The sequence below is a fragment of the Leuciscus leuciscus genome (genome assembly GCF_965113295.1).
Source record: "Leuciscus leuciscus genome assembly, chromosome: 6".
Classification (NCBI taxonomy): Eukaryota; Metazoa; Chordata; class Actinopteri; order Cypriniformes; family Leuciscidae; genus Leuciscus; species Leuciscus leuciscus.
This window is the reverse complement of record NC_138730.1, coordinates 15880430-15899770: the sequence shown is the minus strand read 5'-3', so window position 1 is coordinate 15899770 and position 19341 is coordinate 15880430. Positions and strand designations below refer to the sequence as shown.

Sequence of the window (19341 nt, the reverse complement as noted above, 5' to 3'; positions counted from 1 at the left end):
AAAAAAATGTTTAAATATGTAATTTTTGTGATCAAAGATGAGTTTTAAGGGATACAATTATTGACTACAGGGGGACTTAAAAAAAAAAACTAAATCACAAAAGTGCAAATGAAAATGCCTTCAATGCAACTTCAACACCACACCACAATCTGTAAGCTTTTCAAATATCGATAAATCTCCATTTTACAAAGAATTAGCCTTAAATAATTTTGTAGATGTACAGTAAGTAATTTCTAATTGTGATTTTGATGTCATGTGTGTGGTAGGATCTTCCAAAGTTCACTCAATGCACTGGTAAAGAAACAATCAGACTCCATGCGCACTGAATTAAATTCTTAAATAAACATCTCTATGGCCCTCATGATGCCTGGAACTGAAACTACATCAAAATCAACAGATTTCCACCGATGTTACGCCGTCTCCTGGTCCCTCTCCGTTTCAGTTAGAGGTGTTTTACTATTTGTATTGGGCCCTTTGTGTTGATTCAGCAGGTGCGTTTGACCACTGAATGATTCTAGATGAGGGTAAGCCAGAAGAATGGTGACTATTATGATTAGTCTTCCTTGAAGCATGGGTGGGGAGAAATAAGACTGGAGAGCAAAACACAGAGCATGTGGTCAGGGGTCTGTACGGGGACTGTATATTCAACTCCACATTCTCACTGCTGGCTGAACCGTTTTAATGCACACAGCAAGACTCAAACATAGCGGACTGTTCAAACAGCCTATCTAGAAGAGCTATCAGGTACATAACTGAAATGCAAATGCTTATCCAACATGGCCTATGAACAGCAGAGCTCTTTGCAGACGTCAATGGTAACTGTTTCGGCATGGGCACTGCTATTTCTTTATCAGATTGGAGTGTTAGTTGCTTTTCTCAAAATGTGGCTCTGACCCTGTATATTCCACACTAGATTAGGTGAAAATTATGGCAGTCCATTTCTGCCATGCAGTAAAAAAATAAACAAATAAATTAATGACAACTTCATCTAAGTGTTGTATTGTTAACTATTTTTTTTTCCGTTATTTCAAATAAAGCTGAAATAAAATAAAATATAAGCATTAGATAAAAAGTTTATTTTAGTTAGTTGCATTTCTAATATTGCTTAAGCTTTTTAAGTTTATTTTAAAGTACAATATTTACTACAATTAAATCTAAAATTAAAAGTAAAAAAAAAAAAAAGCTAATTCGAAATATTAATAAATACGGTACTATAATAGTATATAAATAATACTAAAATAACATTGCTTCATCTCGAATGTGAGTGTGATATTATTACTATTTTTAATATTTTACTACAGTAATTTTGCTCCCCTAATTATAGTAGTCATGTTCACAACATTTTTGAACGAATCGGTCGAGTGTATGATTCAATGACTTTTTTCCCCCATAAAAACGTGGCATATCGATATGTTTACATGTCATGTACAGTATTTCTTGCAATTTCTTGTAATTGCAACTTCATATCTTGCAATTGCATGTTTATTTCTCATAATTTAACTATATAATACAGTTTGATCATTTATCCCACAATGTGACTTAATTTCTTATATAAAATTTTATCTCACAATTACCTTTTCTATTTTTTCACTCCACGGAAATGGGCTTCCATAGAAAACAAACAGAGATGAGAGGAGCAAATTTTATCAAAGCGCAACTGTATTTTATTGAGAAACTTTTATTTGCTCTCAACTGACTCTGTTTTGCATGATAAACTTCACAGGCAATGACACATGAATTTAAAAGCTATCCATAAAAAAAAAAAAAAAAGGAAATAAACTTCCTTTATATGTCATACCTGCCAAAACAAGAATCCACATTTATATGCCATTGCCATAGGATGACAATAATCCTGTGTCAATTAGAATTAAAATGAACATAACTTAGGAAAATGAATACATATATGATGAATATATTACATTTTAGCCACTGCATTTCAGAAATGATGACAGTATAAATCAGAAAGAGTCAGATTTTTGTGCTTCTGTGTTTAGTGGTAGTGACCGTCCACACATCAAACTCTCTTTTCTGCGTCATTTTTCAACAGACAGTGGTAAAAAAAAAAAAAAAAAAAAACATAGGCACACTGGTAAACATGTATTTTTCCTCTCAGAAAAGGCTGCTGTGGATCATTTTCAACTAAATTATTGCATGTAGTACATAGTCAAGTGTTCAGGTAGTCTTTTAGCAATTTTGACCAAGTACAGACCACTGTCCAGTTTGTTCGCCACTAATGTTGGGGTTATACGGGCACTTTGACAGTCTTAATCTCCGCTATATGGGAAGACTTCTGGATGATACAGCTGGTGGTGCTGGGCGCTGCGCTCTCCTTCCCTTGGGCCAGGTTGGTCAGGGCCATGGCGGCGTGGAGCTCTTTCCAGTAAGTCTCATTATTTCCTCCTCCGCCACCTTTACGAGCGCCGCTGTTGCCAAATTGAGAGGAAATGGTTAATGAGGAGTTTTAGCAGTACCTAAAAACCTTCTGGTTCATTAGTCAACAGCATTCTTACCTATCGCTCTGGCGCTTGCCACAGTCCAACGTCACTGAAAATACAGTTAGGTGAAATGAGTTATTAACTGGACTTTAAAAAAAGCCACTTTGCTAAAAGTTGGCACATCGTTTCTGCAGCTGATTAAACGTCCCTGAGCTCCTCTCTCCTCATATCGACGGAATGGACGTGTGAACGTGTTTTCACGTGTGCTTGTACATGGGTGAATAAGAGGGTGTTTGCCGAGCTCGGGGAGATTTAAGTGGAGCTCCGCAGTCTGTGCCTACAGCCACATTCATGCGCTCAGGCCAACACAAATGCAATTATGCTTCCCCTGCGCTCTCGAGATGGAAAAAGGATATCTGCTCTGTGTCAGAAACAGACACGTTGTTCCACCACTGTGCAACTGATTTGCATTTTAAAATTATTACACCCTTTCCTTTAGCTAATGACTATTTAAATGATTCTGAAGTTGCGATAATGTGCCCATATTATGCTTTTTTGAATATTACCTTTCATGCAGTGAGTATTATAGCTGTTTGTGAATGTAAAAGGTCTGCAAAGTTTTAAAGATCACAACAAATAAAGGTATTGTCTCACAAAAGAAAGAATCGATTCTGAACTGAAAATGAGTCATTAGTAATTCTATTCTTACTTCCTTTTACATTCCTGTACAACAATGTATCACATTTGCATAATGCCAGCCTATGGTCTTCATTGGCCCCCGTGAACAATGTCTACTTTGACCCGCCCTGTAGTTGTAGCTGAGACTGGAAGGTTTTGGTTTGTGATGTTTTCAGTGCTGCGAATCCACTTTGCATGCACATCAACTGAGTCCTCATCCTTTTGAAAAGTTAAAACCGACGCCATTGTTACGGTTTGTGTATCAAGTGCTGAGGAAGAGCTTAAAATTCAGATATGGTATGGTTACGTTTTCCGACGCACACTGTAGACCAATCACAACAGACTGAGCTATCTGACCAATCAGAGCAGAGTAGACCAATCACAACAGACTGAGCTGTCTGACCAATCAGAGCAGAGTAGACCAATCACAACAGACTGATCTATCTGACCAATCAGAGCAGAGTAGACCAATCACAACAGACTGAGCCATCTGACCAATCAGTGGAGAGTAGACCAATCACAACAGACTGAGCCATCTGACCAATCAGTGCAGAGTAGACCAATCAAAACAGACTGAGCTATCTGACCAATCAGAGCAGAGTAGACCAATCACAACAGACTGAGCCATCTCAGACCCCAACTTTTCAGACTCTTTGAGAAATAAGGTGATGTGGAATGTATATTATGAGAAAATGAGTGTTTTTTTTTTACCTTGGATGCATGTAAACCTATTGTAGGAGACCTCCAAAACAAAATTAGGAACCTAAAAAATAGCACGATAGGGGCACTTTAAAGGAACAGTTCACCCAACATGAAAACAAAGATGTCACTCTAGGTATATTTCCATCTAAAGTTGTGAATTTAACTTTTCCGCAAAATTTGCATTTTGCATAAAACATTTACAAATAAAGTAGCATTTCCTTCAGGTGAAGAGAACAAAACCACCACTTCCTGATAAACTGCCTCAAAATACTGAATCACTGAGAAAAACCTGCAATAGGAGAAGCCACTTTAAACCACTTTTGTTTTGGTGGAAGTTGTTGCAATAGGAGAAGCCACTTTATATAATAATTTTCGTATAGCCTATAATAAATTACTTGTGCCTCTTGAGCGCGCAGACGAAACGCAATAAAAACGGTCATGTTATCTTGCTTTGGGAGGTGGACGTCTGCTGTTTGGGAACGCAGTCGTGTCAGACAGACTTAGCTCAGGCATTTCAGAAGCTGGTTGGTCCAGTTTTGCCATCCCATCGCAAAGTCACATGAATTTTTTGATGCGCATCAAATGTGATTCCGTCGTTGTTTATGCGCATGTTTTCTTGTCAGATAAAAAAAATTCTGACTCAATTGAGCACATAGGTTTTTTTATGCGCATTTTTTTAAATTTATGTGGATCTTGCTGTTTCCATCCAGCATTTTTTTAATGCGATATCCCAAAATGTGCATAAAATGGATGAAAACATGGATGAAAACATAGCTGTCTCAAACTATTATTAAATCTTGTTATTGTCTCATCCGTTTATAGACTCAGAGCTAAGAGACTTATATACTTGGAAAGATGATCAAACTTGACCTGAAGGTATTATATTATTAAGATATTATATATTATTTTACCTGAAGCCGGAAGTGTGGCATTTTGGAAAAATATGTTGGATTGCTAGAACTAGAAAACTAGTATTTAATGTAAGAAAACTTACTGAAAATTGTATTTGCAAATTTTGCTTTCATTTCGTTCTACTCGTGTGACATTCTTTCTTCTGTGGAACACAAAAGGAGAATTCTTTTCTATGCAATTGCATTGGATTGGAGACTTCAAGCTTCAAAAAGAATGCAAAGCACTATAAAAATAGTTCATAAACCTGTGCTCTTCTATGTCTTCTGAAGGCACATTATGTTCGATTAATGTTCGATGTTCGTGAAGAAATCTTTTTTCTGAACCGGATCAACTGATTAATTGCAAAGATCTGACTTATTTATGACCCATCATGCAGAAGAGCCTCTTCTCTCGTGGACTTTCAGAACGACAAGGGTGGCGAAGTCAATTTTGATCTGTTCTTCAGATAAAGCTTCAAAAGACTTGGAATATAGAGCATGAGTGATATAGACAACCTTTATCACACTTTAATGGTTCTTTATGAAGCTTGAAAACTTCTTTGCAATTGCATGAGACAGAACGACCAGCACATTCTTTAAAATGTGAAATATGGAGGAAAGAAATATGGGTTTGGAACAACATGAGGATGATTAAATGATGACAGAATTTTCATTTTTGAGTTATGTTTTAGTAACTAACTGGAAGAAATGAAAGACTGAGAAATATTGACTAAGCAACAAACTAGACTTCAGCTTTTGTGAGATTTTCTTTGCAGATAAACTACATCGACATTCACAAGCTATTTAATGTAGCCGTCAATGCAAAATGAATGACAGGAAAGATCATATTTGGTTAGATGAGGGAGGACACCTCAAACAAATTGAGATCCATCATATACTTATTTTCCCAGTCATCCTTTGGAATCAGTTTAAATTAATATCGTTTTTTTGTTCTACATAAATCGGGTTGTGATAGTGAAGCTGTCTCTCTTTTCTGCTGAAAGCATCGAGGTTAGTAAAGACAAATCTTTCTTATGGGAGCTATGAGAGGGAAAATTGGACGACAGGCATGAGCACACAAAACGCTATTTTTAATTTTCTTTGCCTAAAACATCTCCAACTCGGATTTCTCAAGCAGTATTGGTGCCAAGAACTACTATAAACCATTAATAAATCATTTGGCTCTGGTTCCTGTGTGCTACTGAATGTCTGTCATCTTTTAACTTCACTTCTATTGTCCACAGATGCTTCGGATTGACTTAACCTAAGGAAAAACACCAGTTCCTCTGGCTAAAAACAGGAAAGCTCTATTAGCCAAAATCAAATTAGCTATAAACTGAGATCAAAATATAAAACAAATATAGAAAAAGGATGATAAAACTGTGCTGTGTTTTCTTAACAAATCTGTCTCTTAATTGAATTTTAACTGGAAAAAATCAATCTCCTTAAATTCCCAAAATATTTCAGATATGTGGCAGGGTAATATTTCCAGCTAGCATGTGCCACATGGTGGTTTTACTCTGGAAAATTCAACAAACTCGCATTTAAAGTCGACATGAAGAGTCGCAACCCATTTTACTTCTGTAATGTTATATATTTTCAAGTAAAACAGGATATTTGATGAAGGAAAAAGATTTTTATCAATCAGGAATTGATTGGATTGAATGCAAAAGCCTGAATGAATGTAGAAACAGTGCCTGAGTAGATTGTTTGCACTTAGTTAACATGATCCAGAAGCCAAAGTGACCTAAGTGACATCTGCTATTGTTTCAGAAGAAAAAGATCATGCTATTACCTTATTGGCCGGTTTCACAGACAAGGATTAAGCCCAGTCCCAGACTAAAATGCATTATTGAGCTGTTTTAACTGAAAGGAACTTGCACTGACGTATCTTAAAATATGTCACAATCATTGTTATGTCACACCATTAATGTGTTTTTCTTTATAATGCCCGTTTATAAAAGCTACTTAAATGTCCTAATTGAACAAAGGCCTAATCCTGACTTACTCTAAGCCTTGTCTGTGAAACTGGGCTTATTATCAAATATTACAAAGACAAATACATCCATAATAAGACAAACTACATACATAAAGAAAGTAAGTTCTCATTTCAATTTGAACTTTAATCACTCACCCCAGACAGCAACATAGTGTCGGCCCAGATCCGGCCCTCATCTGGTACGTGTGGATTCCACGAGCCGGATCCGGATCCGGGCCGACACTATGTTGCTGTCTGGGACTGAATCTCCAACTAATTGTAGTCTAAGACAAAAACAAGCCCAATGTTGCTTATTTTACCGTTTTTTATGTCATTGCAGAACTTATTTCCTCGTGGCGATACCTCTGTGTGACTTATAATGGCCAAAATACTTGTAAATGTTCCCTTGTCTCCTTTAAAATTTGATCACAAGCTTTTGAGCACCATTCTCACAGCTATCAGTAGCAGAGCATATGATCCGTTCCGAACTACAGAGTTATGATGTGAAAATATTGACCTTTTTGCTTTATGATATTTATGTGGAAAACCATTTGTTTTTAATCTAAGGGAACTGTCTGGAGGTCACGGGCACGCTTCACTGATACAATGACATTTCAGCACTGACGGATGTGTTGTGAATACAACGTGAAAAATCAATGAAGTAAGTCAAATGATTACAGCTAATCAAGCAAAAGTTTTAATGTCAATGATGGCATCAGAATGGTACAAATCTACAAGCGACAGAAACTGAACTGCTGCTTTCTTGGAATGAAGGAAACATTCCTGACAGCCTCTGGTTTTACAGTGGCTTCGAGGGAGCAGTTTTGTTGTTACTTTATACATTTATTATGGCAGATTAGGAGCAAGATGAAATACCAAAATAACTGCCAAGAAATGACTGAACTGTAATTTTTTTAAACTAAAATTAACTTTTTTTGTCCATTTAGGACATATAAGGAATGTCAGGCAGGATTGTCAGACTGAATGTGAGATAATATACACAAATTAAAGTTAGTGACCAGGGGCTGTAAGAAGAATCAGAGCAATAGTCCATATGAATGCAATGTAGTTCTCAAACCTCATTAGTGCATTACGAGCTAATTCAAATTAGGTTATGATTGGTTATGAGACACACGAGAATCAGTACTGTGTGTTTGGCATGAATATTGGTGATGACACATTTTTTAAGTTGCCATATGAGAATACACTCCAGGGCAGGGGAAGATTCTCAGTGAATAATGATTTTCATCTGTTCCTCACACTATGATGATTATTATTTTTATTTACCATTCATTTAATTCTATGGAAAAGCGCAGCTTGAACATTCTCCAGAATATCTGTTTTTTATTTTTCATGGAAGAACAAATCGAATATTGAAAATATATCGGTAACTGAATATTCCTTTTGGAATGAACTACTTCTTTAACATGGGATTTTGTGGTTTATTCATTAAGCAAATTTGCAATGCCAGTCTTTAAACGAGATGCTGCTCTTTGTACTGTATTTCACTGTCAATTTTAATGTCCTAATCATGTTTGGCAAAAGTCAGGACAAAGAGGCATTACAGAAAAGCTTTTCTGTTTTTGTTCTGAACAGGACACACTGTGATCAAAAGTCAATTTAACCCATGTCTCAATTTTGTTGGCAGCTTTTGTCAACAGCTAAACATTTTTGACACTTCCAACATTTTACTGAGCCTAATTTCCTGAACACACGCCTATTTGATCTAAAAGAAGAATTAAAAAACTTAATTTCCATATCAAAAACATATTTATCATCATAAAGCATGCTATGCTCTGTAGTAGTCCATAATGTTATAAATAAACTTATGTTGTTTGCAGTGCATTGCTAGAACGCTAATGTTCATAACAAACACCTGCATGTTTTTATGTACTCAAGAAATACTACATCATAAACAAAAAAAAGCAGAGCATTCCTAAATTTTCCCAAAACGGGACCATTCCAAAAGGGCACAGAGGCAAAATAAACAGAGCGGTAGAACATTTTGAAATGTTGCGGTGGAATTATGTTAATGATGAATTTGACTCAACTCCTCTGGCAACACTAAAGCATTTGCTTTCATGAGGCATCAGCAGGTGTTCCTACTACGACAGAACAGAGTCCAGGAATGTTCCACTCACCAATCAAACCATACCAAACCACAGCTTTACATTCAATTTGATTATTATTTCTAATGGGATTCACAAAATCTTTCAATGCATTTGCCTCCATTTCATTTTTTGGTTCCACTTTATTTTCGATAGTCCACTTTAGACATTCTACTTACTATAAGTAACTCTGCAACTACATGTCAACTAACTCTCATTAAGGTATTAGTAGACTATAATAGACTGTCAGTAGACTGTTAGGTTATGGTTAGGTGTTAGAAGAATAAGTTGACTTGTAGTTGCTAAGTTACTTATAGTCTGTTGGGGGAGCATCAAAATAAAGTGTTAGCAGATATTAAGCAGACAGTCTACTAATACTCTAATGTGATTTTGTAGTTACAAAGTTACTTATAGTTAGTAGAGTGTCTAAAGTGGACTATCGAAATAAAGTGTTAAGCATTTTTTTTTTATGTACTCAAATTCTGTCCATCTTAAGTTAACACATCAAGTACAGTAACTTGATATTTCAGCAATGTTCAACTATGTTGTTCAAAACCTTTGTGAATTTCTCGTTTTCGTGGAACACAAAAGGAGAAGTTTAGCATAGAGTTGATGCTGCAATTTCCCATACAATGGAATTGAATGGTGACCAGGGCTTGTCAACATCAGTTGACTATATATAGGCGCTTTTCCACTGCATGGTACGGTACGGCTCGGTTCGGTACGGCACACTTTGGCGCTTTTCCACTGCATGGTACGGTACGGTACGGCTCGCTTCGGCTCGCTTTAAATGGTACCACCTCTGTTGAGGTTCCAAGCGTACCGTACCGATACTAAAATGTGACGTGAAAACACTGCAGATCACTGATTGGTCAGACAGAATCATCACTACCAGCGTCATTGTATTTACGACACGAGACACTAAACCCGCTAGATTTAAATAATAATAATAATAATAATTTGTTACATTTATATAGCGCTTTTTCTGAGACCTCAAAGCGCTTTACATGGAAGGGGGAATCTCCTCAACCACCACCAATGTGCAGCATCCACTTGGATGATGCGACGGCAGCCATACTGCGCCAGAACGCTCACCACACACCAGCTTACTGGTGGAGAGGAGACAGTGATGAAGCCAATCAGTATATGAGGATGATTAGGAGGCCATGATAGACAGAGGCCAAGGGGCAAATTTGGCCAGGATGCCGAGGTTTACACCCCTACTCTTTTTCGAAGGACATCCTGGGATTTTTAATGACCACAGAGAGTCAACTAGTAAATAGCCAGTAGACAACAGCCAACGCTGTAGCGCCTGTTTTAAAAGTATTTGCTTCCAAAAAAAAAAAAAGAGTATAAACTTCAAAAAAGAAACGGCTGTATCGTGGTCAGTGGACGAGGTGCAGACGTTCCTCTCGTTGGTTGCCAAGGAGCGGATGGGGAAACACGGAATGAAAAATTCGCATTTAATATGATGATGTCATGGCAGTAGAGACGGCAACTTTAACGATCAGTCCCACCCACTTTGAAGCGGTACTAACTGCAGTGGAAAAGCAACCGAGCTAAAGCGAACCGAACCGTGCCGTACCGAGTCGTACCACGGAGTGGAAAAGCGAAGCGAGCCGAACCGTTCCGCGCCGAGTCGAACCGTACCGAGCCGTACCATGCAGTGGAAAAGCGCCATTTAAGTACTGTACAAGTTGTCTATATGACTGTAGTTTATCCCCTTAAGTCCTAAAATAGCTTTGTCAATGAAACAGGCCTTTACATTTCTAGTTCAGTCATAAAACAGAGGGCACAGGCTGATAGGTCTTTTACATGCAATCTGCAAGCAAATGTCATTATCGCATGACTCAAGCTGATTGGCCTCTGCTGATCCTGCAGCCAATGAGAATGCTTGCTAAACGTTAAAATATTCTGGTTCAGTGTTTGCTGTAGGATAGTCCTGCAGTGCTGCCAACTGAGTTCCTCTGCAACCCTCCACCTCCCCAGCTCCACCTGCCTAGATCTGTTACAGGATTCATGTATGTCTATTCAGATATCACATACTCACTGCAGCGTGTCTGTACCTATTAGCACAGTGCTTCTTAAACTTGTCCTGGGCACCCCGTATCACTGCATATTTTGTATGTCCCTCCCCCTTTAATAACATGCTAAAACTATTCCGAGAGTTGTCATTATTGAATATAGAGCATGAGTTTGATGGTGCTCTTTGCTTTAAATATGTAAAAGAACAGTGTGAATATGATGCCTAACATCATACAGGTTTGCAAAGACATGAAATTGATTAAATTATGATAATTACAATTTTTGGGAGAACTATTTCTTTAACCCTATACATACTACAAAAACAGCACAGTTTTGAAAACTTTTTGTTAAATGCACAGCTACTTGCATCCATTTTTTATTTATTTTTGCCTACCTATATTCTCTTTCCATTCTTACAATTTCGAAGCTTGAAAGTCTGTGACCGCTCTTACCTGTACGGTAGGTGAAGTTTGCCTCAGCTTCTGATGAGGGTGAGAGCAAATCGTCCTCATACTCGTTGGAGCTAAACGATCCGGAATGGTTCCTCTTCCGAGAGTCCATAACTTTTTCCGAGGCCATCACGTGCCGAAGGGAATCATTCAGATAGCGGTTTAGCAAGCTGTTCTTGTATTTTGGTGGAGACACGTAATCATCACAAACCGAGGGGTCTGTACTTCGCCCCACCACTTTGCCTCGGCTGTCCTGAATAACGCTCTTGTGCGTGGGTCTGTTATAGTCTGATTCACTAGCCTGCATCTGCAAAGGATTCTCCCCATCTGTGGAACAATAACACATCAAACTAAAACTTGACATAAAAATAAGGTTAAATTACTATATTGATGCTGTGAAGACAAAATGCAGTAACTTCACCTTTTGTCAAAACTGAGTTTGACTATGCTTAAATGGATGTACAAATCTTGTTTACAGTTTTAGTTATCACAGTTACCGCATTTTGTCAGAATACATCAAAATATGTCTGTAGAATAGGTCAATCTCACACCATCTGATGTTGCGTCATCACTGCTAATGCTGAGTCTCTCAGCGTTGCCTTGTACATATTTGTTGTACAGTTTTATACGTAAAGCCCAGCTCAAGTCAGGCTGTCGAACTGTGTTCTTGAGCCTACGCCTCGCATTCGCAAACCAATTTGAGACCTGAAAAACACGAATGCGTAACTGTTAAATCAGGAACACCTTTTGGTTTATCTTGCTTGCATTGTCATGTGTAATGTTTCAATGAATAGTTAAAAAATGATGCAATACACAGTCATATTGTTTTCAGTCAATCTAGCTGTTATTCATTTACTCTTCAGAGTCGGGCTACCGTTAAACTGTTGCGTTTGTTGTTTGTTTGCAGTTTTCTTATTTATATAACATTAATAATATTCACATACCAATGCATACAATGAAATAATTTATTCCTGCTTTTACAATGAAATATTTATATCCTTCCGATTTTACTAGGGATGCGCCGATACCGATAACTCTTTATATTTGAAAGCCGATTACCGATATGTTGGCCGATAAATATAAATAAATAAAATTATATAACTTTTGAGAGCCTGATTACAAAAACAAAAGTCTCACCATTAAAATCCATGTCCCAAGCATAGAATTATAACGATGTTCTCATTATAATTTTATGTAGCCTGTATGACAGACTTGCACTGCTCATGTGGCACTTATCCGTATTTTCCTTTTTGAAGTGATTCCAATCATATTTCAAGCAATTTAAAACCATCACAGCGAACAGTGAAGTTTCTCAGCTGAAGGAAATAATCCATTATTTATCAGCTTTAATATAGCGGCCAAATTTTCAACAAAAAAAATTTGGCCAATAATGAAAATATATCATCCGATACCGATATAGTGGTCGATATATCGTGCATCCCTAAAATGTACAGTTAAAACAGTGTCAGCAGCAGAAATAAGGTTGCGGGCAGTGAGTAGAAACCAGCAAGGCATTATATGCATTATTCAAGTAACCCATGCTTCAGTTGCAGAAATGTATTGCATGTAGTAACAATGTGCATAGTAATGGCTTTGTCAGGATATATTCATTGATTTCAAACCTGCCCTCCCTGAGCTGCTTTACTGTGCCATAAATACATTGGACCAATAGTTTAAACATTTCAGATCATCAATGAAAAACATATGTGACCCTGAAGAGTTAAAGAGGGAGGCATTTCAATGTATTTAGACCGACCTGCTCTGCAGTATCAAAAAACCCTGCTCTATACGAGAGGATTCTGTTTGTGTGTAATATAACTCAATCAAAAGAGATTTCAGTAGACCTCAGAAAGAGACCTGTAGAAGTTCACAAGACTGGAAGGGTTACATAAGAATTTCCAGACTTGGCCCTCTATCCATCCATAATCAGATGATGGTTTACAAATGGAAGAAATTCAGTATGATTGTTGCTCCTCTGAGTGGTGCTTCAGCAGACTACTAGTGCACTTGATAATGTGTGTGAATTTGCCATCAGCGAAACACTAAAGACGAGGGGAAACCACTAATGTGCCTGTCTTACAACTGTTCAAGATTATTCCACAGCACTACTGGAACACTGGTTCAGTAAAGATTTAAAAAATTGCCATAAGTTTGAGCATGCCAACATTAGAACTTCATCCCAGTTGTGAAATATAATGGTGGGAATATAACGTTGTGGGGGTTGTTTTGATGCCTCTGGGCTTGGACAGTTTACAATCAGAAAGGACTAATGAATTCCAAGTTGTACCAAGCAATTCTACAGCAGAACATCAGCACATCTGTCTGTTATGTTAAACTTGATGGTTCATGCAACACAACACTGACCCAAAACACAGAAGCGAACAACAATAGAGAAAGATCTATCCAAGTCAGAGTCATTGAAATTCAGTTCAAATTCTGGAGCGATTAAACAGATCCTTCAAATAAGACACTTTTAAAATACAAATGGTCTGAAAATGTTGAATACACTTGGGTAGGTGCAAATAAAGAATTTGGTTACATAACGTTGATATGGCCATGACTGCAAGACACTTATTATAGGGTTTATGTACTTTTTCCATTCATGCCACTGTTTAAGACCAGCTGTTTTTTGCCCAGATTTGACATTAAACATTGAGTGATGACTCAACGTAGTACCACAATTGTTTATCATATAAAATGAATGCATTTCTATTTTTCTAAATGAGCAAGAACTGCACAGGCCCAACAATCTGCATAATTGTTAGAATGACATGATCTCTGTTTAATAAATTTGTTATTATAAATTACAGTTAGAGTTATTTTTATAAATAACAGAAGAAGATCAGTAATACTTAGCATTATTTTATTAGTAGTATTATAAGTTAATACATGTATTAGTATTAAAAAGTAACAGATGAATTTGCACAAAAGAGTTTGGCTGTGTGGCCTTTAAAGTCACCAAGAAATCAAAATGGACAGTTCTTTGTTTGTTTTTTAATATTGCAGTATTTATTATAAATGATTTATCCGTGCTCGTCATAACGTTTTATTTATTTATTTATTTAATTCATGTGTCCTCATAAATTTTAATGAAAATAACGTCCCCTTCCTCTTGCAGCTCATCTCTTCACTTTTCTGATGACGTGTTTACTGGCGTGAGGGCGGGACAACCTGTCACTCACATGAGATTGACCAATAGCAAACCACAACCGTCCATTAAGTCCCACCCTACATTATTTCCTAGTTCGAGAAGCCGAATCTTTCGGATATACGTCACAAAAAGGAACTTCTGCTTCATGTTGACTTTAATGTCAAGTACAAAAGATATGGGAAGTGTTTTCTCATCCCTCATCCCATTGTATTTTTCAATTCTAACAATGCATTTTATTCTTATATTATACAGGCAGTTGCAAGTTATTTTTTGTATTAGCATTGTTTTATTCAGTTGCACCAGTAGCTTCAAATCACTGGCATTGTACATTTTTGTGTATGTTGTTTGTTCAAAATGTATTAATAAGACTATTAAGATCAGAAAATATTTCACATCTGTACTTCTACATTCTGTAAATCCCTGTTTTTGTCATAGCATATAGCAATCCTCCTGATCTGATCGGATCTGTGTGCTTGTTTTGACCCTCACCTGGACCAGGGTCATGTGGGAGCCCAGAGCCAGCAGTATCTTCTCAGTTTTGGTGGGGTAAGGGTTGTCCCGGTGCTTATAGAGCCACTGCTTCAGCGGTCGAGCCATATCCTGCAGGGCCTGACGTTTGTGTCGAACCTTCCCTCCGCTGCTCAGGAAAAACAAGAGGCAAAGATGCAATTTTAGATTCCAGATTGGCTGAGGTCAAATGTAAAAGTTTACGGCAATGTCAGTGGAGGAAACAATTCATTATACATTACACATATGTGACCCTGAACCACAAAACCAGTCATAAGTCGCACGGGTATTTGTCAACAAAACATTGTATGGGTCAAAATTATCGATTTTTATTTTATGGCAAAAATTAGGATATTAAGTAAAGATCATGATCCATGAAGATATTTTGTACATTTCCTACCTTAAATATATACAAAAGGTATTTTTGTGAGTGGATGCAGCAAAATCGGCAACAGAAATGTACATTTTTAAAGGCGATTTTCTCAGTATTTAGATTTTTTTGCACCCTTAGATTCCAGATTTTCAAATAGTTGTATCTCGGCCAAATATTGTCCTATCCTAACAAACCAATCAATGGAAAGCTTATTTATTCAGCTTCCAGATGATGTGTAAAACTCAATTAAACAAACAAAAAAAATGACCCATAAGACCAGGGTCACATATTTGTGGTCCAGGGTCACATATTGTTAATTTCTATTAAAAGCCAACATAGTTATTTGTAACCATCTGTTATGCAATTTCACAGCAAATTCAGGGAATATACATCATTAGTCATCTTTACCACAAGTCTCTTAAAGAGACGCAAGCTGACTTTTTAACTCAAATAATTTATCGCTTTACAAATAATTTCCCCCTAAATTACTTTGCTGATTTTATAATGATTCTTTGGAATCTCTTCATGCAAAACTAGCTAACAAAAATGACTTTTAATGGGAGATACAGTTGCTTTTAGAGCTTTTAGTTTTGACAAACCGTCAACAAAGCATCCATTCCACTCACCACACTATATTAACACAAATTATTGCACTGTCAGTGCATAATCCAAACATTTTACATGAGTGGTAAGAGACCAGTGATATTGTAAACAAAGTGCAGAGCATTGCTGCTCAAAGTAATGAAACATTTGAAAGAAAATAGTCGATGTCCAATTAGATGATGTAAATATCCAGAACCGAGACAATCAGCAGTAGATGTCACTGTGGACCAAGTATGTGTAACATTCCTATTTTTAGTATAGTATAGTATAGTATAGTATAGTATAGTATAGTATAGTATAGTATAGTAGTATAGTGATGCCTGACTGGTCATAATAGATATGTAACAGAATGAAAATGTATGAGTTTGAGGAGCACATCTCTGTTATTTTTCCATGATAGTATCCTTGTAAGAAGTACAAAGATAAGAAATATCTCACTTCCAGTGAGGATGTAAGCTATATTGTACTGCTTTCCTACACTGTAAAAAAATGATATGATCAATAAATTATGACAACATGTTTTTACATTGCTTTAACTAATCAAAATAAGTGAAGCAATTTTCAACTTTTTTTTAATAAGTTATACAAGATTCAACTCGTTTTTTAAGTCAGTTTAATGTAATTCAAGTTGATTGTACTTAAAAAATTTAAGCCAGCAACTTTTTTTTACAGTGTATAAAAAAATAAAATAAAATAAAAACATGTATACAAACCACCAACTCGTGCAAATATTCAATATCGTCATCAGTTTGCCTCGTTCTCATAATGACATTTACAACAGAGATAACACTTGCGTTTTTCCACAACGTCTTTTAAATATGAAAAGTAAACATTAATTGTTCACGAATATTTACTTATCCATATGGAGTGGGGGAAGTGTCCATTAGCTACGGTAACGCTACATTAATAGTGAATCACATTCAGATCAGTCACATTTTAGACTGTTTCATGCATGGTCATTTTGTGTAATAATGGAGCACATACATACCCATTTCGTCTGTGTTTGAGATCTTCGGTGTCATCCATCACTTTGTAGCTTGTCAGTAAATCTGAATGTTGTCCATCAATCACCTCTAAATAGCTCCTACTGGTCCTCTCCACATTCTGCTCGGTCTCCTCAAAACGCAACCGATCAAACTTACTGAAGACTGTCGTGTTCATCGCTGCTCGCCATGAAGTGCCATGTGCCAAATGACAATGTAGAGCTCTCCAAAAGTCTGTCCAGGAAAATGTCCTTATAGTTATAATGGCCCTGTGAACGCACCGGTTGTTATTTGAAAAGTTTCTCCTGATTTAAAACAGAAAATCCTATATTTAGGCTGTAGGCTAATTAACTGTTGCACATCCATATGGAGTGATTAAAATAATTAAAACATAATTAATCAATAATGCTTTTAACAATTAAGGATATTTAGTAAATAAATAAATGAAGACCAAATTATTTAAAGTGTAAAAAATAACTTAAACAGCCCACTTATTTATACGAGCACAATAACAACTGTAATTGCTTAAAAATATAAAAGCACTTACAAAGTTCTCTTGTTTGTCGCTAAACTAGAGCAACACTATAATTTGAGTGTCTTCCATCCCTTCTGCTGATATTCAACAGCACTGCGCTCAGCAACTGCGGCTCTCCACTATATCAGCCCAACACTAGAGGGTTTCATCACACCCCGGAACGTGAATACAGCGCGAATCTCGTCTTTCCCAAGAGTCCAGGGGCTCGATCGTGTCCGTGCTGCTACTGTGTCTGGCTGGAAGCGGGACTGGATCGTCTCCAGTTGAGTTCTCATGCAGCCTCCTCACTTTACGGATAACTCGATCTTTATAGGTACGTTGGTGAGGCTTAGCTCAACACCCTTGGGAACTTTGGGTTTAAAGCGAAAAGGCAAACGGGCGCTTTTTTATCTGAATGTTTCATGCTCATGGTGAAAAGTAGAACATGTAGTGTCCTTTACTAAACAGGCTATACAACAAATTCAAGAAAACAAATTGAAAAAATGAAACCCACCCATATAGCTTGCTAGTGTAAAAAATTGCATAAACTGGTTTAGTTTTTGAATGACTACTAGGCTACCATTCAGAGTTATCTTAATCTGTAGTCAATAATTGTATTCCTTTAAAATCACATAAATTACATATTTAAATGGGTTTTCCTTTAATTTTTATTTATTTATTCATGTCTTAAAAAAGCTTGAATGTAACTTTACACCCTTAATTGCCTCATTTAGTATGTGGTTCCATGAATATGCAAACTAGCCCCGCCTCCACTCACTCACACCAGCTCAGAGATCCACTCATTGATGATCACACGTTGACCTGATTGGTTACAAGGTAGTTTGTGACGTCAGAAACACCAGCGATTTCAACTGTCTTTGGTTCACTGCAGTTTTAAAGAGAAAATACTCAGCAATGGTTTTGACTTATGAATTTGCACATGGTTGGTTTGTCTTAAAGCACATTAAAAACACCACATAGACATATAAACAAAACTTGATTTTCACCACAGGGGGACTTTGAGTTTATTTTGGGTTTTTTTAGCGGTTATGGCCGAATAATTATATGGCTGATAGCTTTTAGCTGAATAGTATGGCAAGCCATTTTGACTTTTATTCATTTCCAGGATATGAATTCTTGATATCAGGAATTTAATTTGCACTAAATGTTTATTCTTGATATCAACAAGATATCACAAATACGAATTCTTGATATCAAGAACTGAATTTGAATGGCAGCCTATGGTGACTTTTAACAATGAAAAATACAATTACAGATATCAAGAATTATAGTTTTTACTTATTGAAATTTAATTCTTGATATATTGAATTCGTATTTCTGCGAGTTGACGTCATTGTTGATATAAAAAAAAAATACGTTTTTACTAGTGGTCATGTAATTCCTGATATCAAAAATCGCCATTGTCACTAGAAATCTAACTCCTGATATCAAGAATAAGCATTTTAACTAGTGAAAACTGAATTGTTGATATAAAGAATCCATATCTTGGGAATGAATAAAAGTCAAATGGCTTGCCATAGTATGGGCTTCACATCACATGAACAAGCATCACATGAACAAACATGAAAAACAGTTTTAGCAAGGTCCCAGGGCATGCACCCTCGTGAGGTTTATTTATTTGTTTACGTATTTACTTTTGTGGTATTATGCAAAGTTGGGTGATAACATAACTGCAATAAAGTTATAACCTAGTTAACAATTTCTTGCTTACTTCCCAGACAGCAACATAGTGTCGGCCCAGATCTGGCCTGCATCTGGTATACGCGTGGAATCCACATGTAACGGATGTGGCCCGGATCTGGGCCGACACTATGTTACTGTCTGGGATAGGACAGGCCTAGGATGTATTTTATATAATTTAAGCACTTGGAGAGGGGTTGCACCAGCCGTTCGTAAGTTCTTTCTTAAATTGGAACGTAAAGTC

General features: G+C 36.7%; 1 protein-coding gene across 1 annotated transcript; it reads right to left on the bottom strand.

Annotated features, from left to right (window-relative positions):
- Positions 1-1476: 1476 nt before the first annotated feature.
- mkxb (mohawk homeobox b) lies at positions 1477-17584 on the bottom strand. The gene is made up of 7 exons (XM_082171756.1): positions 17430-17584; positions 16888-17151; positions 14906-15053; positions 11817-11970; positions 11269-11592; positions 2511-2544; positions 1477-2423 (listed from the first exon to the last, which is right to left on the bottom strand). Exons 2-7 carry the CDS (start codon positions 17058-17060, stop codon positions 2243-2245), a joined length of 1014 nt encoding a protein of 337 aa, XP_082027882.1. The 5' UTR covers positions 17061-17151; positions 17430-17584; the 3' UTR covers positions 1477-2242.
- Positions 17585-19341: the final 1757 nt, after the last annotated feature.

Bases quoted from the DNA above. Each gene is read 5' to 3' on its own strand.
- mkxb (XM_082171756.1), bottom strand. From the start codon at position 17,060: ATGAACACGACAGTCTTCAGTAAGTTTGATCGGTTGCGTTTTGAGGAG. The intron at 11,971-14,905 runs GTGAGGGTCAAA...CGTGTTTTTCAG, and splicing joins CCCACATGACCCTGGTCCAG to GTCTCAAATTGGTTTGCGAA. The intron at 2,424-2,510 runs GTAAGAATGCTG...ATTTGGCAACAG, and splicing joins GGCAAGCGCCAGAGCGATAG to CGGCGCTCGTAAAGGTGGCG.